This window comes from Spea bombifrons, chromosome 5, assembly GCF_027358695.1.
Source record: "Spea bombifrons isolate aSpeBom1 chromosome 5, aSpeBom1.2.pri, whole genome shotgun sequence".
NCBI classification, from domain to species: Eukaryota; Metazoa; Chordata; class Amphibia; order Anura; family Pelobatidae; genus Spea; species Spea bombifrons.
Window position 1 is genome coordinate 63,854,346 of NC_071091.1, and position 27,342 is coordinate 63,881,687.

The 27,342-nt window shown below is 42.4% G+C and overlaps 1 protein-coding gene across 2 annotated transcripts in view; it reads right to left on the reverse strand.

Annotated features, from left to right (window-relative positions):
• Positions 1-1,199: 1,199 nt before the first annotated feature.
• Positions 1,200-27,342, reverse strand: part of NEDD9 (neural precursor cell expressed, developmentally down-regulated 9) — a 55,301-nt gene continuing 29,158 nt past the window's right edge. For both annotated transcript variants that reach the window (XM_053468461.1, XM_053468460.1), the window contains exons 2-7: positions 23,837-24,244; positions 4,636-4,722; positions 4,021-4,119; positions 2,738-3,892; positions 2,095-2,184; positions 1,200-2,000 (exon numbers count right to left, since the gene is read on the reverse strand). In XM_053468461.1, coding sequence (XP_053324436.1) covers positions 1,491-2,000; positions 2,095-2,184; positions 2,738-3,892; positions 4,021-4,119; positions 4,636-4,722; positions 23,837-24,244 — 2,349 coding nt within the window. In that variant the 3' untranslated portion in view covers positions 1,200-1,490. The remainder of the gene's footprint in view (positions 2,001-2,094; positions 2,185-2,737; positions 3,893-4,020; positions 4,120-4,635; positions 4,723-23,836; positions 24,245-27,342) is intronic.

Below are 27,342 nucleotides of genomic sequence, written 5' to 3' on the forward strand. Positions count from 1 at the left end.
AACATTGACATCACTATTGATTTTATGGCTTCTAAAAGAAGCTTACTGCAAGGGATGTTACTGACTATATGACAGTACACCACAATACTGGCACATCTCCAAAACTATTATGCTGCTTGTTTATGAGGCATTCCTACCTATTGATATGCCAAACATATTTGTATATTTTGACCTATATTTTTTTTTTACTTTTCCATTAAAGGGTAATTAGAATTTTCAATTATTAAATCAATTATTGATTAACAAATGTTTTTCACAGTTTTGCAGATAGTCTAGCAAATCATTTTGCACATTGTTCACTTTAGTTATTTTAGTAGCGTTACGCATTTATTTGTGTGTGTATATATTCTAGGGGTGCAACTAACGATTATTTCCATAATTGATTAGTTGGCCGATTATTTTTTCGATTAATCGGATAAAAAAATTTATGTAAATTTTTCATTTATTTAAAATAATTTAATAAACAGGATGTTAAAAACAGTAGAATAAAAAAAACTGATAAAAATGCATTTCTTCCTTTTTTTTCCAACCTGACCCCCCCCAGTTGTGCACATTTGAGCCCAGGCTTGCCACGCTGCCTCCCCCACATATGCCTTATATACCTTATATGCCTTATACCCCCAGATATGCCACTCTGTCCTCCCCAGACAAGCAGATTGGGGGCAATGATGGCACAGACAAGCTGTTTGAGGGCAATGATGGCAGACAAGCTGTTTGACGGCAATGATGACACAGACAAGCTGTTTGACTGCAATGATGACACAGACCAACTGTTTGGGGGTTGGATGGTACTCACAAGCTGTTTGGGGCATAAGTGGTGCCCACAAGCTGTTTAGGTATGCTCCCTGGTATGGTCTAATTCCCAGCAAATGTAAAATCCACTGGAATCCATGCAAAATGTGCATTTAATATCAAAATATGACTTATGTGATTTTAATATCTCTCATAATTAAATCTTAGACTTTTTTTTTAACTTTTTGGTTTGAAAGTGGCACTTGAATACTTAATATTTCAAAAGCACAGTAAATGTTACCCACAGGATGGTTGCCCTTGAAGATCAGTAGATTGCTTCAGGCAGAAACTGATTCAGAACCATTCATGTCATTTTATTGTTTACCTTGTTTTCCATAATCAGTCCCCATAGTTTTTCAAATTCCCAAGGAAGTGTGAAGGGAAAAAAGCATTAAGCATAGATTGCATTGCTTGTATAGCTTTCATTTAATCTCTTTACACAAAATATTACATGCTCAATGTAAGGGATGACAATGGGAAATATTATGTGGCAGACAACGCATATTTTATGGCAGTAACTAAATAATGTGTTAAAAACACATCTTAACAAAACACTTTTTTTTACTTAAATCATAAAAAAAATCTACAAAAATATAACAATATATATAACTATATATTTATATATATATAGAATAAAATGTATTTCTAGTAAGTTATTCACAAGAAATGTACATAGGTATGAGTACCAATATCATTCATCACAATGAAGCCATCTGGGCCAATGAAAGTTTAAAATGTTGTGCCTGGTTAGACAGTTCTGTCACACGGTCCACCATTTCTTGTAATGATCCAGAGCTGGGATAGTTCAAGGCGGCCATTTTGGTAGCCATGACAATGTTCTTAAGCAGTTCGCACAGCTGGCTGCTGGAATTCATTAGTCTGTTACTAATATCCTGCGTCACAACGTGCCTAGACAGCGTGTCCCCAATAAACACAAGTTTGTGAGCACTTAAAATTACAAATTTGCTGTGAGCAACAAAAATCCTTGGTGGCTGAGCTGTGCTCATGCAGTTAAAAAAGGCGTCGATTGCATTCAGGAGTGATATGAAGAGTGTCTCACACTGCTCCGAGTAAAAAGAAAGCAGTTGTTTATCTTCAGGTGCCAGAGAGCTACTTTCGGCTGGGATGCTGTGTGGTGATTTCCACTTTGAGATATCATTTTCCACTGGCGCGGTAATCTCTTTCTCCAGCTGCTGAAACTGACTCAGCTGAAACACAGATTAAAAAAAGAAAAGGTTCAGCTCATTTTCATTATCATACCTAAAACTAGTAGTGAAAAAGGCAAAAGGGAACTGTGCTTACCTGATGGTTCTCCAGCTGTTGTTTGCCATGTTTAATTATATTCTCTTTTTCTAAAAGTTCCTTTTGTTGGCGTTCAAACTCTTCTTTTCCCTGAAAAAAATAGGGGGAATCGTTTTGATTTACTGCTTCAAGGTTTTCTATTTCAATAAAGCTTTAGAGAATTAGCATTAACTATCAATGAAAACAGTAAAAGTTAAATAGATTTTCTGAAGGGTTTTCTATTGGGGTTCATAACAAAATGAAACAATGAAACCAAAGTTTCAAATGTTTGAAGCTCAAACCAAAATACCATTGGAAACTTCCTTGAGTGGCTGTAACACCAGCATCATGTGTCTGTCGAGTTTGCCCAAGTTCCTGAATCGGGTCTTTCTTAATATCAATGGGCATCAACTCAGGACAACTTGAGCAAACTGGAGAAGTTGAGTTGAATATAACAGAAACACTAATATCCTCCACAATCAGATATATATCACTCTTCTGTCAGGGCTCATTCAACTGACAGGTAGCCAAAAATTTCTCTTTGCAATTAATGTTATTGCCCCAGCCATTAGGCAAATATTAGCTGTCTGCCTGCTTCTGTATTAAAAACAGATTTGTAGCATTTCATTTTTAAGGAATTTTCCCTCTCAGATTAGTTAGTTACCTGTAAGTGAACATAGTCGTAGTCATCCATCCAACTTCTCGATGATCCATCGCGGCTCTTGTGCTGCTCTTTCATCAAATGTGGCAGGGGCTGGACTGGACTTTGCATATTATCTTCCTGTAATACTGGTGTCTTAGACACATTGAATATATATTCCGGAACACTACTTATTGTCTCCGATGACTTCTTTTTATGTAAGTTGTCTGCCACTTGCTTAAACAAAATATCAGCATTAACACTGATTGAAGTTGTTAGCTGTTTAGCATCATCTACAGTTGTCCTAGCTACCATGACAAACCTTTCAAGGCTGTCACACTTGTTGTTTGCCTTATTAAGAGTGAGGATGTTCAATGACCAGTTGCAGTTGCTAAGTTCCTGGATGGTCTGTGTGAGGATCTGGCGGGAATCTCCCAGTCTCTGCAATTCCCTTTTCATTTTATTGTAAAGACCAGGTTCTGGAAGACAGGATGCATTACTTGTGGCTCCTTTTGCAAACTGGAGGTATTCAGCCAGAGATTGCTCTACTCTGTCCACGGCAGCATGGATTTCATTTATGTATCTTTCCATGTATGTGTAGGAACGCCATTCTGTATTGACAAAGGCTGTTAGTCTGTTGACAGAACTTTCCACCATTTGCTGCAGTCTCAACAACATTTCTATGGCTGTGTCTGGATCCAGAAGAAGCCTTTTGTCTTGCGATGGGGATGATGTTACAGAGGACTCCTTGGATGTTGTAGAAGAGGTGGACATGTTGCTTCTGGTGCTTCCAGTGCTGGAGAAAGACAATCTATTTACTCCATCTGTTACTTCGTGCAGTGCTTTACTGTCCTGATGTACCCGAGGTGGAAAATCATACACACCTTCCTGTTCGTCTGACGTAAAACATTCATTGTCTCCACAGAACTGAACTCCTCGGGGAAAGTCATAGTCCTCTGAATGTTGAGTTTGCTGGTTTCGTGGAAAATCATATAGTCTAGGTTTTATTGATGCAGGCTCAGTTTGTGTTGGACAAACACCATTTAACTTCTTGCACTGCTCCTGACATATAACTTTGGAGGTTGGGGGAAGAGTGTCATAGGTTGGTTCAGCCCTCTGGTTTAACGGAGATGGAGAGTCGTATATCTTATCCACTGTTGGTGATAAGGTATTGTAGACCTGAAAATACAAAGTTTGAATTATGTTTGGAAAGTCCAAGGGTTTTTATTATACAATAATGATAAAAAAAAATCTGCATACATAAAATATACGCTTCAGAGATTGAAGTCATACACGCATACACGTACCCCATGTGAAGAAGGAACATCATAAATTCCTTGTTCTATAAGGTCCCTGGCTGGACTTGAATGATTTATGCTTTTCATAGCTGGTGGAACATCATAGACCTGAAATAAAACAGTTTATTTTAGGAGTATTTATTATGTACACCTTTGTATAAGGGTCTTTGGCTGATATTTAGTACGAGTAGTACTGACATAACCTTGCCTTTAGGCCTTATTCTTTATGGCAAGTACAATAGATGAGAGGGAAACTTTTCCAACAGCAAAAGACCAGTATTTGTTTTGAGGAGCCTAAATTAATTAATACATTAAATGAATGTATTTCTTCTTTACTAGAAAAACAGCATAAAATTTTTATATTTTGATGAGTTAGAGGTAGTTTAAATAATGTCCCTGACATCCCCCTAAAGAATAATGCATTTTAATGTACTCTGAGTACTGTGCTACAGCTGTCCTCGTCTGTGGTATTTCCCCATGCACTTAAAAAAATAACAAGATGGAAATTTTAAGAAACTAATGCAGCTATCATATAATAAAGTGCATATTATCCAAATTCCTAGTTTGACAATACAGGAGAGTGTGGGAGCTGAAATGACTGAAATCCTTTTAGTGGGTACTTACCCCCTGAGGTCGAGTAGGAGGAACATCGTAGACGTTTCCCTGCCATCTGGGAGAACAATCCCATCCCATCTTTGAAGGTGTAATTACCTAAAAACATAAAGTAAAGATAATGGTTCTTAAAAAAGTCATACAGCCATACATCGGTCATATGTTCATTTCCGTAACAGGATGTTCAGGCTCAAGACAATTAGGTAAAAGGCAGATAAATTGGTTTACGGTCATTGTGTTAATGGTATTGCAATATTATTGAATGTGACATCTTCTGTCTTGGAAAATGTCCTGTAACCCAAAAGGCAAATGTGATTCACACTATATACTAACAGATAGACAGATGAATAAAATGATAAATACATACAGAGGAGATTGAAAATGTAATGTCTTGTTAGATGTCACTTAGCTATTTATTTTATCTGTTTATTTACAATTTCTCTTAGAAGAGTTTTATTATCTGATGAATGCACCCTCTTGTGACTGCAACAATCTCTTAGCTGGTGTAATGCCATATTAGCAGGAGATATGTTCAGCCAACCACTTTTTCTTGCTCGTGTTATACCTACTGCCAGTTCAATTGGAGTGGTTTTCTGTCACTGATTGGCTGCTGGAAGAAGCCAATCAGTGGCAAGAACCAGACTATTCATAAGGAATATGCAGCTTCTACATCAGGTAAGTGCTTTATCTATCTTGTAGTTTTTTTATATTTTCCAAAGATGCGGTGTGATGAGCTGGGCTGCTACCACAACATTTCAGGCTAGAAACTCCAGCACCCAAGGGGTAATTAATCCACCGGCAAACTACTGGCTCCCGGGTCCACTGACATGTGTGCAAAGTAACAACAATGTATAATTATTAGACTTGGGCACCAGGGGGCTCTTCGTGTTCGTCTTCGTGCTCGTCTTCGGGGAAAAAAAAATCTTCGTATTCCGCGAATATTCGCCCGTTCCTGTCTTCTCTTCGGGCGAATATTCGCGGACATTCTTCGTGCTCGTTTAATCTTCGTTTTCTTCCTGGTTGCCTAGCAGGGGTTAATACGGGGTTAATAACACATCACAGCAGCAGCAGCTGCCGTGAAGGTACGTGTGTGCAGCTCTATTGGTCGTTTCGGCAGGGGGCTGGTCTGGCATCAACGAGTGAATTGCAGAACTGCAGAATGCACTTCATTCGTTGATGGCAGGCGAGCCCCCTGCCGAAACGACCAATAGAGTTGCACACACATACCGAGGTGTACTGTCCATAGATGTTTAATAAAAGAATAGGGAATATTTTACATTTTTAAATTGATTTTGGACCACTTTACATGCCTAACATTTGCTACCTATTTACAATGGCATACTTTGCAACAACCCAACTTACTTATTGGACAGGACTGGAAAATAGCAGGACTGTCCACCAAAATCTTGGGTGTGTTGGCAGGTATGCTGATGGAAAAATGTTGGACAAGAACTAAAAAATAGCTTAGGGTTAATGTACGGTTATGTTTAAGATTAGTAGCAGTGCACTGGTTTGGTTAAAGATGGATTATGTCTAAATAATAATAATTTAATTTTAATGTTTTTTTTAAAAAAAAAATAGGGGTTTATTTAAATGTATTTTAAAGTTAGATTTATTATTTAGTACTTGATTATATTTATTAAATGTTTATAGTAGCGTTACCTACCGAGCTATACCTACCTATGTGTATTTGCATTTTGCATACCTAGTTTAGCTAAATTAGATGGGACAGGACTGGAAAAAAGCAGGACTGTCCCTGAAAAAGTTGGGTCTGTTGGCAGGTATGTGGATGGAAAAATGTTATAGGGTGAAGTGTGAGTTATAGTGTTAATGTAATGCTATTAGTGAGTGAAGGCCAGGGCAAATAACAAGGAAAAGGTCCTTGTGTTTTGTGCATTGTAAGTGTGTGTGTATGTGTGTTATGTGTGATGTCACTGTGTGTTATATGTGTTATATGTGTTATTGTGTGTGTTATGTTTGGTTGGTTGTGTATCAGAAGGAAAATAATGAAATGGAAAAGGAAATGGGAAAGGCAAATGAGTGGGCAATTGGCGACCCGCTCACCTGTTTCACCCCAGGGCAAAGCACCCAAACACTGTCAGTCTTAGACGTTTGGCAGCAGACTTCCAGAGCTCAGACACAAGGCCCTAGCGTAAGCTGGCCACTCCGGCGGAGGTAGCAGGCGTTGCCACACCGCAAACAGAGGCAGCCAGGGGGGAGAAACTGCCCTTACCATTAGGGACATTTTGGGCATGACTCTAGCCAGGAAGCGAACTGGCAGAGAAGAGATGCTGGCACCACCACCAGCAGCAGCATTGAAAAATGGGAAAGGCGAATGAGTGGGCAATTGGCGACCCACTCACCTGTTTCACCCCAGGGCAAAGCACCCAAACACTGTCAGTCTTAGGCGTTTGGCAGCAGACTTCCAGAGCTCAGACACAAGGCCCTAGCGTAAGCTGGCCACTCCGGCGGAGGTAGCAGGCGTTGCCACACCGCAAACAGAGGCAGCCAGGGGGGAGAAACTGCCCTTACCATTAGGGACATTTTGGGCATGACTCTAGCCAGGAAGCGAACTGGCAGAGAAGAGATGCTGGCACCACCACCAGCAGCAGCATTGAAAACTGAAAAGGCGAATGAGTGGGCAATTGGCGACCCACTCACCTGTTTCACCCCAGGGCAAAGCACCCAAACACTGTCAGTCTTAAACGTTTGGCAGCAGACTTCCAGAGCTCAGACACAAGGCCCTAGCGTAAGCTGGCCACTCCGGCGGAGGTAGCAGGCGTTGCCACACCGCAGACAGAGGCAGCCAGGGGGGAGAAACTGCCCTTACCATTAGGGACATTTGATTCATGACACTAGCCAGGAAGCGAACTGGCAGAGAAGAGACACTGGCACCACCACCAGCAGCAGCAGCAGAATTGGGAAAGGCGAATGAGTGGGCAATTGGCGACCCACTCACCTGTTTCACCCCAGGGCAAAGCACCCAAACACTGTCAGTCTTAGACGTTTGGCAGCAGACTTCCAGAGCTCAGACACAAGGCCCTAGCGTAAGCTGGCCACTCCGGCGGAGGTAGCAGGCGTTGCCACACCGCAGACAGAGGCAGCCAGGGGGGAGAAACTGCCCTTACAATTAGGGACATTTTGGGCATGACTCTAGCCAGGAAGCGAACTGGCAGAGAAGAGATGCTGGCACCACCACCACCACCACCACCACCAGCAGCATTGAAAAATTGGAAAGGCGAATGAGTGGGCAATTGGCGACCCACTCACCTGTTTCACCCCAGGGCAAAGCACCCAAACACTGTCAGTCTTAGACGTTTGGCAGCAGACTTCCAGAGCTCAGACACTAGGCCCTAGCGTAAGCTGGCCACTCCGGCGGAGGTAGCAGGCGTTGCCACACCGCAGACAGAGGCAGCCAGGGGGGAGAAACTGCCCTTACCATTAGGGACATTTGATTCATGACACTAGCCAGGAAGCGAACTGGCATCGAAGAGACACTGGCACCACCACCAGCAGCAGCAGCAGCAGCAGAATTGGGAAAGGCGAATGAGTGGGCAATTGGCGACCCACTCACCTGTTTCACCCCAGGGCAAAGCACCCAAACACTGTCAGTCTTAGACGTTTGGCAGCAGACTTCCAGAGCTCAGACACTAGGCCCTAGCGTAAGCTGGCCACTCCGGCGGAGGTAGCAGGCGTTGCCACACCGCAGACAGAGGCAGCCAGGGGGGAGAAACTGCCCTTACCATTAGGGACATTTGATTCATGACACTAGCCAGGAAGCGAACTGGCATCGAAGAGACACTGGCACCACCACCAGCAGCAGCAGCAGCAGCAGAATTGGGAAAGGCGAATGAGTGGGCAATTGGCGACCCACTCACCTGTTTCACCCCAGGGCAAAGCACCCAAACACTGTCAGTCTTAGACGTTTGGCAGCAGACTTCCAGAGCTCAGACACTAGGCCCTAGCGTAAGCTGGCCACTCCGGCGGAGGTAGCAGGCGTTGCCACACCGCAGACAGAGGCAGCCAGGGGGGAGAAACTGCCCTTACCATTAGGGACATTTGATTCATGACACTAGCCAGGAAGCGAACTGGCATCGAAGAGACACTGGCACCACCACCAGCAGCAGCAGCAGCAGCAGAATTGGGAAAGGCGAATGAGTGGGCAATTGGCGACCCACTCACCTGTTTCACCCCAGGGCAAAGCACCCAAACACTGTCAGTCTTAGACGTTTGGCAGCAGACTTCCAGAGCTCAGACACTAGGCCCTAGCGTAAGCTGGCCACTCCGGCGGAGGTAGCAGGCGTTGCCACACCGCAGACAGAGGCAGCCAGGGGGGAGAAACTGCCCTTACCATTAGGGACATTTGATTCATGACACTAGCCAGGAAGCGAACTGGCATCGAAGAGACACTGGCACCACCACCAGCAGCAGCAGCAGCAGCAGAATTGGGAAAGGCGAATGAGTGGGCAATTGGCGACCCACTCACCTGTTTCACCCCAGGGCAAAGCACCCAAACACTGTCAGTCTTAGACGTTTGGCAGCAGACTTCCAGAGCTCAGACACTAGGCCCTAGCGTAAGCTGGCCACTCCGGCGGAGGTAGCAGGCGTTGCCACACCGCAGACAGACGCAGCCAGAGGGGAGAAACTGCCCTTACCACTAGGGACATTTTGGGCATGACTCTAGCCAGGAAGCGAACTGGCAGAGAAGAGATGCTGGCACCACCACCAGCAGCAGCATTGAAAAGGCGAATGAGTGGGCAATTGGCGACCCACTCACCTGTTTCACCCCAGGGCAAAGCATCCAAACACTGTCAGTCCTTGGCGTTTGGGAGCGGACTTCCAGAGCTCAGACACAAGGCCCTAGCGTAAGCTGGCCACTCCGGCGGAGGTAGCAGGCGTTGCCACACCGCAAACAGAGGCAGCCAGGGGGGAGAAACTGCCCTTACCATAAGGGACAATTAAGGCATGACACTAGCCAGGAAGCGAACTGGCAGAGAAGAGATGCTGGCACCACCAGCAGCAGCAGCAGCAGCAGCATTGGAAAAGGCAAATGAGTGGGCAATTGACAACCCGCTCACCTGTTTCACCCCAGGGCAAAGCATCCAAAGACTGTCAGTCCTTGGCGTTTGGGAGCGGACTTCCAGAGCTCAGACACAAGGCCCTAGCGTAAGCTGGCTACATTGGCGGAGGTAGCAGGCGTTGCCACACCGCAGCAAGTGCAACCAGGGGGGAGAAACTGCCCTTACCATAAGGGACAATTAAGGCATGACACTAGCCAGGAAGCGAACTGGCAGAGAAGAGATGCTGGCACCACCAGCAGCAGCAGCAGCAGCAGCAGCAGCAGCATTGGAAAAGGCAAATGAGTGGGCAATTGACGACCCGCTCACCTGTTTCACCCCAGGGCAAAGCATCCAAAGACTGTCAGTCCTTGGCGTTTGGGAGCGGACTTCCAGAACTCAGACACAAGGCCCTAGCGTAAGCTGGCTACATTGGCGGAGGTAGCAGGCGTTGCCACACCGCAGCAAGTGCAACCAGGGGGGAGAAACTGCCCTTACCATAAGGGACATTTGAGGCATGACACTAGCCAGGAAGCGAACTGGCAGAGAAGAGACACTGGCACCACCACCAGCAGCAGCATTGGAAAAGGCGAATGAGTGGGCAATTGACGACCCGCTCACCTGTTTCACCCCAGGGCAAAGCATCCAAAGACTGTCAGTCCTTGGCGTTTGGGAGCGGACTTCCAGAGCTCAGACACAAGGCCCTAGCGTAAGCTGGCTACATTGGCGGAGGTAGCAGGCGTTGCCACACCGCAGCAAGTGCAACCAGGGGGGAGAAACTGCCCTTACCATAAGGGACATTTGAGGCATGACACTAGCCAGGAAGCGAACTGGCAGAGAAGAGACACTGGCACCACCACCAGCAGCAGCATTGGAAAAGGCGAATGAGTGGGCAATTGACGACCCGCTCACCTGTTTCACCCCAGGGCAAAGCATCCAAACACTGTCAGTCCTTGGCGTTTGGGAGCGGACTTCCAGAGCTCAGACACAAGGCCCTAGCGTAAGCTGGCTACATTGGCGGAGGTAGCAGGCGTTGCCACACCGCAGCAAGTGCAACCAGGGGGGAGAAACTGCCCTTACCATAAGGGACATTTGAGGCATGACACTAGCCAGGAAGCGAACTGGCAGAGAAGAGACACTGGCACCACCACCAGCAGCAGCATTGGAAAAGGCGAATGAGTGGGCAATTGACGACCCGCTCACCTGTTTCACCCCAGGGCAAAGCATCCAAACACTGTCAGTCCTTGGCGTTTGGGAGCAGACCTACAGAGCTCAGACACAAGGCCCTAGCGTAAGCTGGCTACATTGGCGGAGGTAGCAGGCGTTGCCACACCGCAGCAAGTGCAACCAGGGGGGAGAAACTACCCTCACCATCAGGGACATTCGAGGCATGACACTAGCCAGGAAGCGAACTGGCATTGAAGAGAGACACTGGCACCACCACCAGCAGCAGCAGAATTGGGAAAGGCGAATGAGTGGGCAATTGACGACCCGCTCACCTGTTTCACCCCAGGGCAAAGCATCCAAACACTGTCAGTCCTTGGCGTTTGGGAGCGGACTTCCAGAGCTCAGACACAAGGCCCTAGCGTAAGCTGGCTACATTGGCGGAGGTAGCAGGCGTTGCCACACCGCAGCAAGTGCAACCAGGGGGGAGAAACTACCCTCACCATCAGGGACATTCGAGGCATGACACTAGCCAGGAAGCGAACTGGCATTGAAGAGAGACACTGGCACCACCACCAGCAGCAGCAGAATTGGGAAAGGCGAATGAGTGGGCAATTGACGACCCGCTCACCTGTTTCACCCCAGGGCAAAGCATCCAAACACTGTCAGTCCTTGGCGTTTGGGAGCGGACTTCCAGAGCTCAGACACAAGGCCCTAGCGTAAGCTGGCTACATTGGCGGAGGTAGCAGGCGTTGCCACACCGCAGCAAGTGCAACCAGGGGGGAGAAACTACCCTCACCATCAGGGACATTCGAGGCATGACACTAGCCAGGAAGCGAACTGGCATTGAAGAGAGACACTGGCACCACCACCAGCAGCAGCAGAATTGGGAAAGGCGAATGAGTGGGCAATTGACGACCCGCTCACCTGTTTCACCCCAGGGCAAAGCATCCAAGCACTGTCAGTCCTTGGCGTTTGGGAGCAGACCTACAGAACTCAGACACAAGGCCCTAGCATAAGCTAGCTACACCGGCGGAGGTAGCAGGCGTTGCCACACCGCAGCAAGTGCAACCAGGGGGGAGAAACTACCCTTTCCATTAGGGACATCTGAGGCATGATTTCAGCCAGGAAGCGAACTGGCAAAAGATACTGGCACCACCACCAGCAGCAGCGTTGGAAACGGAAAAAGGTGAATGAGTGGGCAATTGACGACCCACTCACCTGTTTCACCCCAGGGCAAAGCATCCAAAGACTGTCAGTCCTAGGCGTTTGGGAGCGGACTTACAGAGCTCAGACACTAGGCCCTAGCGTAAATTGGCTACACCAGCGGAGGTAGCAGGCATTGCCACACCGCAGCAAGTGCAACCAGGGGGAGAAACTACCTTAAACATTAGAGAGAAAAAATTTAACTTTCCAAGCTAAGAGCTGGGTAACCCAATTTGGGCAGATTGAATTTAAGAAAGGCAATCTGCTCCATGAGATGAGGTGCCATGCGTGAGCGCTGTGGACTCAGTATGTTTCCAGTCATAGAAAACACGCGCTCACTTTGAACAGTGGTTGGCGGACATGATAGAAGCTGCTGCGCAACCCATGAGAGTGCAGGCCACACACTCTTCTTTTCATCCCAGTAGCTAAGAGGATCAACATTAGGAGCAGAAGGAACTTCACAGAGGTAAAGTTTGACCATTTCAGCAGCACTACTCTCCTTTCTGCTGCTAGCTCTGTCAGATGGTCCAACTATACTGCCAAGTGCCTCTTCCCAAAACGCAGCTGCTCCACTCAGCTGTGTTGTGCTGCTTGTGGCACTGCTGCTGATGCTGCTGCTAGGGGTAGCAGACCACATCATCTCTTCCTCCTCCTGCACCTCACCCTCCTCGGACAGCATTCCCATTTTACGCTGCCAGTCACGCACCTTGTTGACCAATTGCTCCCGGTAGCTACTGAGAACATTGAATTTCAAAGCTAGCTTTCCCTTAATTCTTGGATCACAAAGGCACGCTAGCATCATTTCGGGACTCTCTTCCATTCGCTTGCGAAGGTGTACTTTTAGCAGATCCTTCAGCTTCCTGACTATGGCTGCTACGTCAGGATGTAGAGTGCCACCTTGAACAGCCTCACGGTTTCCAAGGAACACATCCATCTTGCTGCCTAGATGGGAGAACACTGGGATTACCTGGGCCAGACTGGCAGTGTTTGAGCTTAAATTTTCTGTGGCATCCCTGAATGGTTTAAGGACTGCCACTAGCTGGGCGATCACTGTCCAATCCTCCCTATTCAATGGAGAGGTAATCCCTATATTGTGCTCTGAGGCAAGATTATGGATTGCCCTCTGCTGCTCCAAAATCCTCTCTAGCATGTCTAACGTGGAGTTCCACCGTGTACTGACATCCTGACGTAGGCAGTGTACGGGAAGACCTGACCTCTCTTGCTCTTCCCTCAAAAGTTGGCTAGCCTTAACACTATGGTGAAAGTGCCCAGCGATCTTTCTGCAGCGGGACAGAACTACTGCTGCCACATTAGTTCCTTCTGACATTGCTGCCTTCACTACAAGATGGATGATGTGGGCTGCACAGCGCACACCAACAATATGACCATCTCGCAGCGCTTTCACCATATTGGCACCTCCGTCAGTTACCACAAAACCAACTTCAACATTGGTGCCCGCCTCTGCTCCCACCCAAAGGCTAAACATTTTCCTAATCGCATGCAGAATATTTTGGGAAGTGTGCTTTTCATCCATCACTTCTGCATGGAGAAGGAATGATCGGTAGCCTGCTGCAGCAACTTCCTTAGACACACCGGGCTGCCACCAGTGTGCTGTCAAAGAAAGAAAGGCATGCTGGGCGCTAGGTGCACTCCACAAATCTGTAGTGAAATGAACACACTGACCAGCAGCCTTGGAAAGCTCCTCTTTCACTGCTGCAACACAGGACCGATACAGCGAGGGGACAATGTTCCTGCTGAAAGTGGAACGTGACGGAACTGTGTATTGTGGAGCCACAGCCGCCATCAATTGTTTGAAAGGCTCCCCTTCAATCATGGAGAAGGATGCCCCTCCAACAGCAATGAACTGACCAATAAGTCGCGTTACTTTATTGGCCTGCTGTTTGGGCATCGTTCTCTTGGAGTGGAATGCCCCAAATTCTTCCAGGGTGGGCTGGGCATGCAGTGCTCCAACCTGCCTTGGTCTCTGGCTGCCAGCACTAGTTGCTGCTGCTGCTGCTGCTGCTGCTGCTGCTATTGGCTCAGAAGAAGAAGCTGTTGGGGTTTTTCCACGGCCACCAGCTATGCTGCCTGCACTAAGTTTTACCTCTGCATCTTTCCCCAATAGCACAGCGTTGTGTTGAGTGCTGAGGTGATGCTTCATGCTAGCACTGGTAAAATGGCCAGACACTTTCCCTCTGCTTATTAGCTTCCCACAATGTTTGCACTTTCCATAGCGCCCTTCTTCAACATTTTCAAAGTGCTCCCAAATTGGGGCGCGCATAGCCTTGGAGTGTGCCTTGGGTGCTGCTCTTACTGCTCGGGGTGGATGAACAGAGGCAGAACTAGTGGTGGTGGGACTGGTGGTAACAGTACTGGCCATAGTGGGACTGCTAATTGCTTTAGATTTGCTAGGTTTTGCTGCTGCTGCTGGTGGTGGTGATGGTGATGATCGTAGCGGAGAAGGTGGAGGCTCAGGGGAAAATTGTGCACTAGTCATTTGGACACTGCTCCCTGAGGAATCTGATTCCTGACCACTCATCTCCTCTACTTCCTCTGGCTCATAGTCTAGCTCTTCATTAGCCAGATCGAATGGAATTCCTGCTAGGCTGGAGCTAAGACTGATATCGTCGTGAGACTCGTGACTAGTAGTAGTGCGAGCAGGAAGAATAGACTCTGCACTTGGCCTCTCAGTCTCAGGCTCCTCTGCTACCTCGCTAGGTGGAGTTCCACTATGTGTAGCCCTCTCTCTAACTGTCTTTACAAAAATTTTGTAAGGACTTGGTGGCTTGCTAGAGGTACTAGGAGGACATGGCGTGGCGGTACCAGTGGGAACAGTAGGCGCAGCACTAGTGGTGGTAGAGGCGGTAGAGGTGGGGGTGGTGGTGGTGGTTTTCCCTACAAAGGAATGAGATCGCTTTGGTTTGGGACCCCTCTGAGTCTTGCTGCTAATTTGGCTCTGCTTGGTACCTTGCATGCTGCTGGTGGATGGGGAAGATGCTGCTTGGGGCAAAAGGCACTTCTTTTTAGTCACTGGGCTGGTACTACTTGTGCTACCCTTTAACTTTGAACGTGCTTCTGGTGCTTTAGGCTTTCCGTAAAAAACCATAGAGCTTGTGGGCCTAGCCGCACTACTACTGCCTGCTTTTGGTGCCTTTCCTTTACTTGATGATCCTTCAAGCAATGCTTCCCCAAATGATAAGCGAGAGCTTGGCCTACTTGGCCGACTAGACTGACGCAAAGGCTGCATCTTAGAACTGGTGGTGGTGCTGGTGGTGGTGCTGGTGGTGGTGGTGGTGGTGGTAGATGGAGCTTGTCCCTCCTTAGTCCCAAAAGGAGGATCCATTTCAAATTTTGTGTTGTGTGTGTAGTGTAGTGTAGTGTAGTGTAGTGTAGTGTAGTGTTTAAAAAACTATAAAAAAAAAATAAAAAAATAAAAATAAAAAAAAGGAAAAACGAATTAAAGACAAAAAAATTAGAGGAAGTTCTCTTCAGTGCTACTGCTTAAAAAGTAAAACTATGCACTACTGCACTGTGCTGTGTGCAATCTGCCAAAATCCTAAAGTTATTTAAATTATTAACTCAAGATTAACTATTTAATAACTAGCAGTATTTTATTTTTAATTTGAATTTACACGGGCCTAAGAGCTTAGCCTACTACTATGCTAGCCTAAAGCTATATTTCCTTACTATAAGTCTACCTCTAGGCAGACGCTCTCAAACCCACTAAGCTAAAGTGAGGTTAAATCAGATTCAGTATATGATTTATTAATTAATATTAAGTTATATAATATTAATAGATTAGAACTAATTTACTTATATATTATGTATTATAGATAGAAGAATATAGATTATGAATTAGAATTTAGAATTAGAATTACTTATATTATAGATTATGAATTAGAATATTATTATTTATAATATATTATAGATTAAGATTAAAGAAGATTAGAATTATTTTAGTACTACAGCTAGTAGCTTGAAGCTTTGCTTAGTACAGCTCGTCACAGTCAATTTTTCTTGAAAAGAATTAGAAATAAAATAAAATGTCACAGCAAAACAGTTATCTTCACTGCTTGCTGCACTCACTAGCCCAACAAGTTCACTTCACTGATGGACTGAGGTGAGCAAAACACTAAGGGTACTTTTAATAAAATTGAAATAAAATGTAAAATAAATGAGAAAATCTTTGCAAAACAGTTAACGTCACTGCTTGCTGATCAAAAAAAAACACAGCACTTATGCGGCTGCACTCACTAGCCCAACAAGTTCACTTCACTGATGGACTGAGGTGAGCAAAACAAATGAAATAAAATGAAAGATTAATTAAGAAAAATTGACTTGGTCTCTTACTGTTGCTAAAACAAAGCACAAACTATAGAGCTGCAGCACCAGTACTAATAAGATTAGCTGAACTATACGCTAGTAGTAATTAATTAATATTATTACTTTTATTTATAGCTAATTTAATTAACTATTAAGATAAGAAAGAATTAGAGAATTATTGATATTACTGATTTTAGATTAGACACTAGTAGATGTTCTGAATGTCTACAGTACACTCTACACTAGTATACTATTACTAACTATAACTGACAAATATATATATTTTATAATGAATTCAATTATTAATTATATTAATTAATATTACTGATTTTAAATTAGACACTAGTAGATGAATGTCTACAGTACACTCTACACTAGTATACTATAGTATATATATATATATGACTGACAAATATATATATATATATAATATTATAATGAACTATTAAATTATAGATTCTATTAAATTGTAATTTATAAATTCTATTTAATTTATTTAAGCAGGACAGGCAATAGGCACTAGTGCCAGCCCAGGGCAAGGGCACCCCAGTGCCACTGAGGCACTGGGTGCACTGTCAACTCAACAGCACTTACACTAAAGTTGATGACAAATTAATTTTAAAAAAATTAAATTAATCAAATTATTATTATTAAATATATTAATTAAGTAGCACTGAAGTGAGGATGAAGTACACAGTGAGAAATGGCAGGCTAAGGCTTACCAGTCTCACACAGAACAGAACAATCTCTCTCTGTAACGCTCGGATGCAGCACAGCAGTGTTGCCAAAGCAGTCACAGCGAAAAATGAATGGATCTCTCAGGCAAGCTCTGGTCTTATAAAGGCGCCTTCAGAATTCAAAAAACAGCAGCACAGGCATTGGACGAGACCCTTAGCGTTACGTCACAAGAGTGAGCTGATTGGACAGACGAGGATCAGCTCACTCCTGTTTGAAATTTTGGCGGTTGCGCGGCAAAAACGAAGACGATCACGAAGAATCTTCGATTCTTCGTGATTGTGAGTCTTCGTCTTCGCCTACGGTTTGCCGGCACTGTATTCTGTTCTACGTTCCTTCGGAACGAACAAAAAAACGGCCTCTTCGTGCTCGTTTTCATGTTCGCCCGAAGACGAATGCACAAGTCTAATAATTATGGATCTGAATTATAGGCTTCAAGGTAACAGTAAACATGTGCCAAACCACACTCGCTATGAAAAAGTAAATGTTATAGGAACTTGTTATTGTTCATACTTGTATCACCGTATGCTTTTTAGTGAAATCTAAACAGAATCACTGTATCAAGTACCACTGAAACAAATATGCCCAGAAAACTAAATCAAGTTTATAGCGCAATATTTTGTATTATATCATGAGTGATATGAATAAAGTACCGATAGAGGTACGTATAAAGCAGGATTTTTGTTCCACCACTGGTATAAAGGGGCTACAAAAATTGGACTTGCAGGACAACAGTACATATAAGCCATTATCTAGGTCTCCTTTTTAGATCCGGTAGTGCAGATGTGTTGTTGAGTACACAAAAACAAATATGTATACATAGAATGTGTAATGATGTCATTTTGATTTTGGTGATGATTTGACGAACATTCTATTAAAAGGTCCGATCAACCACACTAAAGGGTATTTTATGCTTATAAAGAATACATCAAATTAGATTGATTGCTATGCCTGTCACCTATAAGCAATATACTTAAACATGCTTCCCCTAGGGAACTGTCTAATGAGATTTTGTTTGCACAAATTGCTTATGTTTCCAACAACATTGGTCTCTAGGGAAAAGAAGGATGGCAAAACAAAGCAGGCATAATCCTTGAAAAAAACATGTGTTTAATCTCTTACTCCAACATAAAGCATCAAACGGTTTTACCAATATTTTCATATGCAGGGTTAACGTGGGCCAACCTATAGCCCTTCAAGGTGGCACATAAAATGGTATACCAAGGGATTTACAGGCATATGGTGGCATTTCATAGAATGAAAATGGCTAGGGTCAATCAGAAGGTAACGGGAAGCCAATTAAAACTTGCGAATAGACACATTTTTAAGGTTACATACTAGAATCAGCACCTTTGTATTCTACTCTAATTTAAGTCTTTGAAAATCTAATTAAAGCGGCAACCTGAACAAATGTGAAATATAATAATGTACCATGCTTAGAATGCCTAAATCCACACTGTAAAATATGGATTTTCTTTAATGTTTAATCTAGTGCTTGATTGATTTTTGCTGTTCCAAAGGGGACATTTGTGAAATAATCCCCTATGGCATGATTACTATTGAAGATGAATGTCCAAGAGCCCTCACCTACTGAACTCCAAACAGAGACATTCCAGCTGAGCAAAATTCCTCTCTGCCACCAAGGCCAACGACGTGTACATTCCCTTGTTGTTTTGGAATTCACTTCCTTACTTACGTGTTAATGAACTGTAGGCCATTTTGTGTATTTACATTTCATCTGGATTCCTATGGTCATCTGGCTGAATAAAAGACTGATTCGCTGCTGGCGAAAGTCATCTGTGACCACCGTTACCAAACACACAAGCAAATAACATGCTATTAAGCAGCACTAAATAGACCGTAGAAATTTTAACTCCTTATTCTTTGCTAAAGTAGATGACTGGACAATATATTGCTGTTTGGGAATTTTGGAGATTGAAGTTCAACAACAGCTAAGAACCCACAGCTGGTCTTTAAAGACTTGGTGTGATCTAGATAACTAACCAAACAAATAAATGGTATCCAACAACATGAATTCTCCAGCACATCTCCTGAGGTTGTCTTGACTTGTTAGTTAAATACACAGTATCTCTTTAATCATTTCAAAAAGGTTTGCATTTTAAAGTTTACTTGTCTATCCAATATTATTGTCTTCTTACAAAGTGCCCTGAATAAAAGCTTTGTATGAGTAGCTTCTCTGTGAAGTCACTTTATGAAACCTTGCCCAAGGCATAGAGGGACAAAAAAGGGGCGATCTTTGTGACTGTGGACAATACCGGCTGTGCATGCTGTCCGTGAAAGACATGGAAAACTGCAGCAGGTCATAAGCAACAAGGCAATAAAGACACGTAGATCAAAACAATACAATGAAGAGCCATACTGGCTAAATGTTCTGTGATTCCCTCACTCAAGACACAGGCTTTATTCTATTTCATTTTGCTCACATTCCAGTTGCTGTCCCTTCATCTTTTTAGAGTTTTAATTTTCTCAGGGTGAGGCACGAGGTGGGAGGGGGAACAAATGGGGGACTTGTGTGAGAATATAATAGTGAAGCAAATCATTTATTTCCGGTCTTGGACAGACTCCAAGCTTCTGAAAGGAAAGGTGACAGGACTGAGATCACAGAGAAGAGATCTGACCCCTAGCTCTACCTTCATTGCCATTTCTTATGGACAGAGACAGCTGCCTCTACAGAAATGTCACTGAGGGGACCACCCTTCTGCCTACTAACTACCAGAATGTCATGTTCCTAAATAGCACCGTGATGTTAATAGTCCTTGTCATATGTATTTAGGATGAGCGACATATTCCATATTTACATCATCTTTTTATCCTTGCAGATTCAGTGGAAATCTATAATGGGTACCAGTACAAATGTAATGTCACTGCAGAAAGTGGTTTCCACAAGGGGACTTTTGGAGGCTTCCTGACATTGTTCACATTCAAATCAGTGTGTTCATATTTGAACAGCCCCAGAACCTGCTGTGAACACCAAAACAGCAAACAACTAATAAAATCCACCCAAAACTGCTTCCCGTGTCCTCATCACTGGACAAATCCCAGGACCCGGCAAAGGGATCTAATATATTATTTTGTCTGCCTAATTTTTTATGTTCTTGAATCATGTCAATGGCTACATCCTTTTTTGACTGCTAAAAAAATTGAACCTGCTTAAGGTTTTCTGTTGAATCCTGCTAGTGCTTGCGGAGCATTAATTAATGTGTTTGTGCTTCTAGCAGTCTCTCATAGTAATCCCAATCTTACTTACGATAAATGCTCATTAAATATATTTATTTTATGAATGTCAATAATAAAAGTGTGATTCTATCAGATAACTTTCAAAAGACTTCACCTTTAATGGCTGTGGTTGTCCCAGGTACAAATGTATAAAGCACATGGATCTGAACAAACAGCAGGTGTTCTCTTTGTACAAACAACCAACGCTGGAGCCTTAATAGACAACCTTCCAAGTCACGCACTTAGCTTAACCCTTTTAGTGACGGCAGATATTAAATGCGTGCCCAAATGAAAGGACAGAAATATTCCCTGACCGGCTGAGCAAACACAAACTGATTCAAATCGATTCAATAGAAGAAAATCATTAAAACTCTGAAATCTTAAAAATCCTTTTTGATTAAAATAGGAACTAAAGGGAAACAAAACACACAGCATTTTATTCTCTATAAATAGAGTTCCAATATATTTACATTCCTTTGGTTGCAGAAACTGGTACATTTTCCCTGAAAACCAAATGGTATGAAACACATGCTGTTTACTGCTTACTGGAAACATCCCACCGAGTCTCTGTTTTCTCTGAGGTTGTCTGCATTACTTGTGTGGCCAAAAAAATAAAGTGATTTCTGTGAACTAGGCGTATTCTGTCTAACTCACAACTTCTATAAAAAGATCAGGATCTGGACTTCATTTGTTTAGAGACCTAGCAACAGTCTCATGAATAAAACTCGCTTTGGGGTGGTAGGGCTGCATACTAAGTGATTGCTTATGTGAAGCTGATGTCTAACACCCATTTTATAATCCTTTAAGTGTCTGATGGGGATGCAACTTAGCGCTCTAAAGGTTAGGTAAACTAAAAATAATTTGCTTAAGCAGAGGAACAGTTGGAAGGATTTCACGAATAAGGATGACTACTGTGAGTCCCACACTAGATACTTGTGTTACAGAAAAGTCTGTAAATAAATATGAAATCTTTGTCTAAATACAGCCGACTTTATTTAGGAAGGGTTTAAGTTTCTTAGATTCCATATGAGCCAATAAAATTGGTTGGTTACTGCTAGCAGAACTTAGAAGCATCACTTAGATGTCAATGGTTAAAAAAAAGACCAAAGTTAAGTTTAGGGGGAAAAAACAATTGAACTTTGACAATAATCAACTTCAACTGTTGGACAGCAGAACCAGGACTCCGGTTCAGTTATAAGTGTAAACCGTGTGGTAAGGGTCTCGCGATCAGCTGATTCCTGGGTCCTCAACCCTCACCGCTAATTCAAAGAAATATTTCATTGTATTTGAACAATGATTCCATGCTGTATTTTACAGTGATACAAAATCACGGTGATTGCTGTAATTTTCCATTTATCGATATACTATTGTATCTAATTGTGCCCTTTGGGCAATAACTGGCTATTGGAGGACAAATACTGGATGCGAATGGCTGATTTTTAAATGTCACAAAGGCTCAAGCAATCACAATAATGGCTCTTCTTGAGCGCTCTAACCTTTAGAAAAGAAACTGCTTGGTCATTATTGTTTTCAACAAGGAGACCTTTATACTATTTTTTCCCCGGATGATTGCAATAAGGATACGGCAGCATTCAGATAACTACTGCTAATGCCCGTTTATTGAAACCACTGTTGTGTAACAAAAGGCTTTGATATTAAACTAGCCATAATCTCAGGCATGTTAATCAGTCTCTAACTTCACTTAAGCATTTGGTGACCAGACAACATCCCGTTAAGTATACAACATGTTAAATCTCCAGCACCATTTTCTTATCTAGAATATACCTAATTCCCAAATTAGATCTACTAAAGGGAAAGCATGTAGAGGATTTACACACTGGGGGGTTTTCGTAAGTACTTTATTACATTCCACGTCAACAGATATATGTCTACCCTAGTGGAAAAAGGTGGCCTCTGTAATTCCTTTTTAAACCTTTTTTTCTGAATGGATAGAGGGATTCGTATGGAATTAGCTCAATTTAACTGCCCACTTTGACACTATTTATTTTGAGAAGGTACAGTTAGACATGCGGAACCTTGTTTTGGAAGAGCATCAAAAACTGATCAATTGCATGAGGGAACTAACTCAGAAAAATTCTAAGACGCATAAAACTGTCCTGTTTTTCAAATTTAATCATGCATTACGCCTCTGATGTGGGTAGAACTGCTATTGGCTCTCCATGTAAAATAATTAGTGATTGAATGAGAAGGGTGTTAACTGCCTTAACTATTATCCTAATATTTTTTTTTTCAGCAGTACAAAACCACTAACTACGGGGGACGTAATAATCATATTAATAAGGAAATATTTTCATGCTTCAAAAGGCTTCCCATTCACGTGCATTCATTAGAAGCCAGTTATTAAATGCCACCAGCTGGGCCACCCACATGTACATTCATGTAAATGGGCTCACAATACTTTGCTGTGAATATGTCCATTGTATCAATTAAACTCATACCAGCTGTATTTGATATCATTAACAAAGAAGGACACACACACAACCAAAGGAAAAATGTGTTTAGTTAAAAGCGCTAAAAAAAAGGCTTTAGATCGTGTAGCCCATCAGTCTGGGTACAATACTCATTATTTGGGTAATATTCTGCACCTGGTTTCGATTGGAAAAAAGGGGGGTTAGTACAGTGTGTTATAAAAGGAAAAATCCACTTTTTCCAAAAAGGCATTATTGCTGTATAAAAAAGGTAGGCTGCCGTATAAGTCCCACAAGAATTATTATAAAAGATCTCCTAGCGACAGTATTAAGTCTAGAAAAGATGATGTCTGACCTTGTTGCCAAAATAAGCTGGCGTTGAAAGCCCCTAAACTGAAACAACTTTCAGCCAAATGTTTCCTCTTCTGTCCTCTCTGCAGTTATGTGAATGTTGAAAACATATTTACAAGAACGACTTGCAGACTAGCGCCTAGACATTTACTGAAGTATGCCCAAAATTATTTGCTTTCTTAGTTTTTCCAAATCTGGTCAACTGCATAAGTCTGCTTTACTGGTGCTTCATTATTCCATATGTACTCATGAGGTTAAAAACTAAAACATGTTAACAATATGGACGGAGGCGGATAATAACTATACAACCAAACTTATTTACTGCACAGGAAACACTGTATTAATTGTGTTATTTTGTTTACTAAAAGATGCAACTGGATCCCAACTTTATTCGCTCCTTAAAATCAAACGAGATTGAAGAGGAGTCTTGAATACTTTGCTAATCTGCTTTAAATATGGAAAGTTCATCCCACATATTTTTATTCTATGTCAAACATTTTTTTGGCAAATTGACATGTAATGCACAAAGCTGTCTACATTCGAAATGGAGCCAACTTTCCTAGCATTTACACCACTAGTCCACTGGAGCCAAAATTAAATTCAGGCTACAAATCTTAATTCATCCAATTGCATCAGCAGCAAACTTTCCTTTTCAATTTCATTGTCCACAGATGGTCACCAATAAAAGTCATAAGAAAAAAAAAAACTTACTTTGCTACAAGAAGAGTCATCGATACACTCTACATAGTGTGGTGAATCCTCTGAGTTGTGACCTCGGGGGCTTTTATAGACAACTGTGTTGTGGTGAGAAGGTGGGACTTGGTAGACTGGGTCCTGATATGAAGGCTGAGGTACTTGGTACACTTGTTGTTGGAAGCAGGATTGGAGTGGTGCCTCTTTCTTGGAAATGTCATGTTTAGGAATATCTGACACTGGTCCTATAAGAAGCTTCAGTCTGTTTCCTGGTGCAATGCCTTGACGGCCATGTAATGAGCATAACCACCATCCTTCTAGACCTCCAGTGTTTTGTTCAATGACTGTCAGGATGTCCCCTTTTCTGAATGATAACTCTTCTGCGCATTCTGGAACATTATCATACAAGGCCCTTGCCATGAGATTCTAAAGGAAACAATAAATACATTGTAATATATACACACTAGAATAAAAACAAAATACAGTTCAAGGGGTTGATTGAGCATCATCATCATGCTGGCTATGATGTAGTACATTTTTGGTAAACCAGTGGGAACATGAATTATAATGTCATTCACCTCACATACCATAGGTAGGTAACCCACACGTTTCAGAAGCAGAGCTTAACTAGGGTTTGGCTTGGCTCGGAAAGCCAAGGATAAGTATCCAAGAGAAATAATGCCATTGAAAAACAATTTTAAGCTCCTTTCACACATTTTTTTTAGCCCCAGGCTATCCCAGCTTTTTGATTCAAGCTTTGTCTGACTAAGCTCTGTCTCATCATTCACATTAAATGACGAACCAAGTTAAGCCAAGTCAAAATATATGTACTGAGGACAGGACTTGAAGGATATTTCTAGGAAACATATAGTGAAGTGAGGTGTATGAAACACTGGAGAATCAAAATGTTATTCCACGTAGTGGTTCTTGAGCTTGGAAATTAATATTGTCAGAATAACACTGAAGTTTTTCATTCTTGAGTCTAGTAAATATGCTTTTTATCCTTGCCAACAATTCCAAGCTTTGGTTTACTGGGCTAAAACTTTATTTTCCTGATGATAAACAGAAATAAGTGTTTTTACCTACTTTTTGTGGAAATTAATAGCTACAGAGATAGGATCGGATCAGTAAGAACAGCTTTGGTTTATTCAGAATTTAAAAGGAAAAAAAGAATGGGAGCAAACAATGGGAACAATAAAAAAAAGAAAAACTTTAGTACTAAAAATTTCCCACGTGAAAATGTTTCTGGTTGTGTGTTATCTGTGATCTTGTGGCCACCTGCCACACAATAAGCTAACGTACCCTGAATCTACATAGAATGCAATCTTGCTATAAATATTCCCACAGCTTCATTGTTACCATTCATGAATGGTCTGGCAAGCTAATTAACCCAGCAGCCCATGGTATGTTTGCATGTTTGAATTAACATCTTATAACTGAATAATGTCAGTGTCATTTAATACAATGGTAAAAAATACTTGTAAATATATTTATGGTAATTATATGTCTCATTTCTTTTTTTTTACCCACAAATGCATCATTTTCAGACGTAATGTCATTCCGATGTAACCATATGTAATTAAAATGTACAGTTTGGGCAGCCAGCGCACATCCTGGCTTCGTGAACAAGATAACCTGTACATTAAATGTCCCCAGTTACTTTATAAGTCACTGAGTGCAGGTTTTAACCATTTAGTGCCACGCGTATTCCTTACTTCTATGGCATTTAGAGTTAAGGAATAAAACCCTTCTCCAAACTAAGAGAAGAAGGAACACATTCCTCAGGAATGTCATAATAGTCCTTAAAGATGAACTGTTTTACAAAAACTTCTCCAACTAATATATCAATAATAAAGGGAGGAGGAAAAAAAACAACATGATAATCAAGAACTCGATATCTTGGTTGATTATCAGAGGGTGAGAACTTTGCAGCCCATAAACAAAGGGTGTGACGTAGGTTGCAGTTTTATGTTTATGAAGCTTTAGCAAACACACGCAGAAGGTTACTGTATTGAATTACAAACGCGTTTGTTTCGCAAGGTCCCTGGGGGGGACATCAGAGCACTTGGACGCTGTTCACATGGCTTGAAAAAAATTGTAAGAAGCAAACATATCTTTACACAAATAGAACTACTGTAAAAAGGGCTGAGGATTTGCTTAGAAATGGCAAAAAAACAACAACATTCATCTTTAGGGGGCATACTTGGAAAAATGACTAAGGTTTTGCATAACCTTATTGGTATATCCATGTCCTATGCAGATTTATGTAATTAATATATTGTGCACTACAAAAATATTAATATTTCCCCTTTCTTTCAGAAATCACATTTGTCAGATCCAGCTCAGACATAAGCACCCCTCGTCTACAACCATGCAGATATTTTACCTTTTAAGGAGAAATTTGGATTTTGTTGGGCTAAAATGACTAAATAACAGATTCCATATGGTTTGCACTAACGTATGGTTAATTACGTTCAAAGGATAATTGTACACCCAGTGTTAGGTACCTGTCTCTGGATCTGGTTTAAGCAGAGCAACAAATTGGGATTGTCACAATGATTGCCTATATGCATGGATGATCTCACTGCAATGTCCCTACCAGAAAATCCTCCGGTTCCCTGGGTTCCTGAGTGTGGTCTTCAAAATGAAATTCATAAGAAATAAATGAAGAAGAATTGCATGTGTATGAACGATAATCTCAGTTTACTGTATTTTAAAATCAGATAATCAAACCTAGGCGGAGCAGGAGCAGAGGACACTAATAAACTACTTCTAAATGATTTTAAAATACACCAATAAAGATCATTTACTCCCTGCTGGCAATTTATAACATGTCAGCAGTAGCTGTGCGACGTGTAGCGCGCACGTCTCATGCAGGTGAATTGAATTATGGGTCGTCTGATAAACTTCCTTTAATGTCATACAGCACGCCATCAGCCTTTATTGCTTTGCTACCAAGGAAACAATATCTCCTTTTTTTTCTCAAGCACGGGCGGGTGGGAGCAATTTCCGTTTGTGTAATGGCTAATAGACAATGATACGATAACCATTGTTGGCCACAGTCCAACTTACAAGCAGGAGGAAATAGCTATCATGATACGTTTTCTCCATCATTTGTTCTACTGGGGAAAGTACGCATGAAATGATGCTAAGAGGCCTATGTTTCTACAGATTTGCAAAATACAGAGAAATAAATGCAACATGTGGCTCATATCTTGCATTTCTACGTTTGATGAAAGGTAGACCAAATGCTTTTTACTATGAAATGTTCTGTCAAGCAGATTTAAGTTACTAAAAAAGTTCTACCCTACAGTATATGAGATTTAGAGAGCCAGAGAAGGGAATCGGTCATTTCTACAGAGTTTACAATGTAAACTCCCACAGTTTTTCTCTGATCATATCATATGCCACCCTTGACCTTTGCAACAAATGTTACCCAGACATCATATCACATTTAATTAGCTGCACTTGTAAGAGAGGTTGCATCATAAGAACGTGCGACAGCGATGTTTGCACAAGTAAAG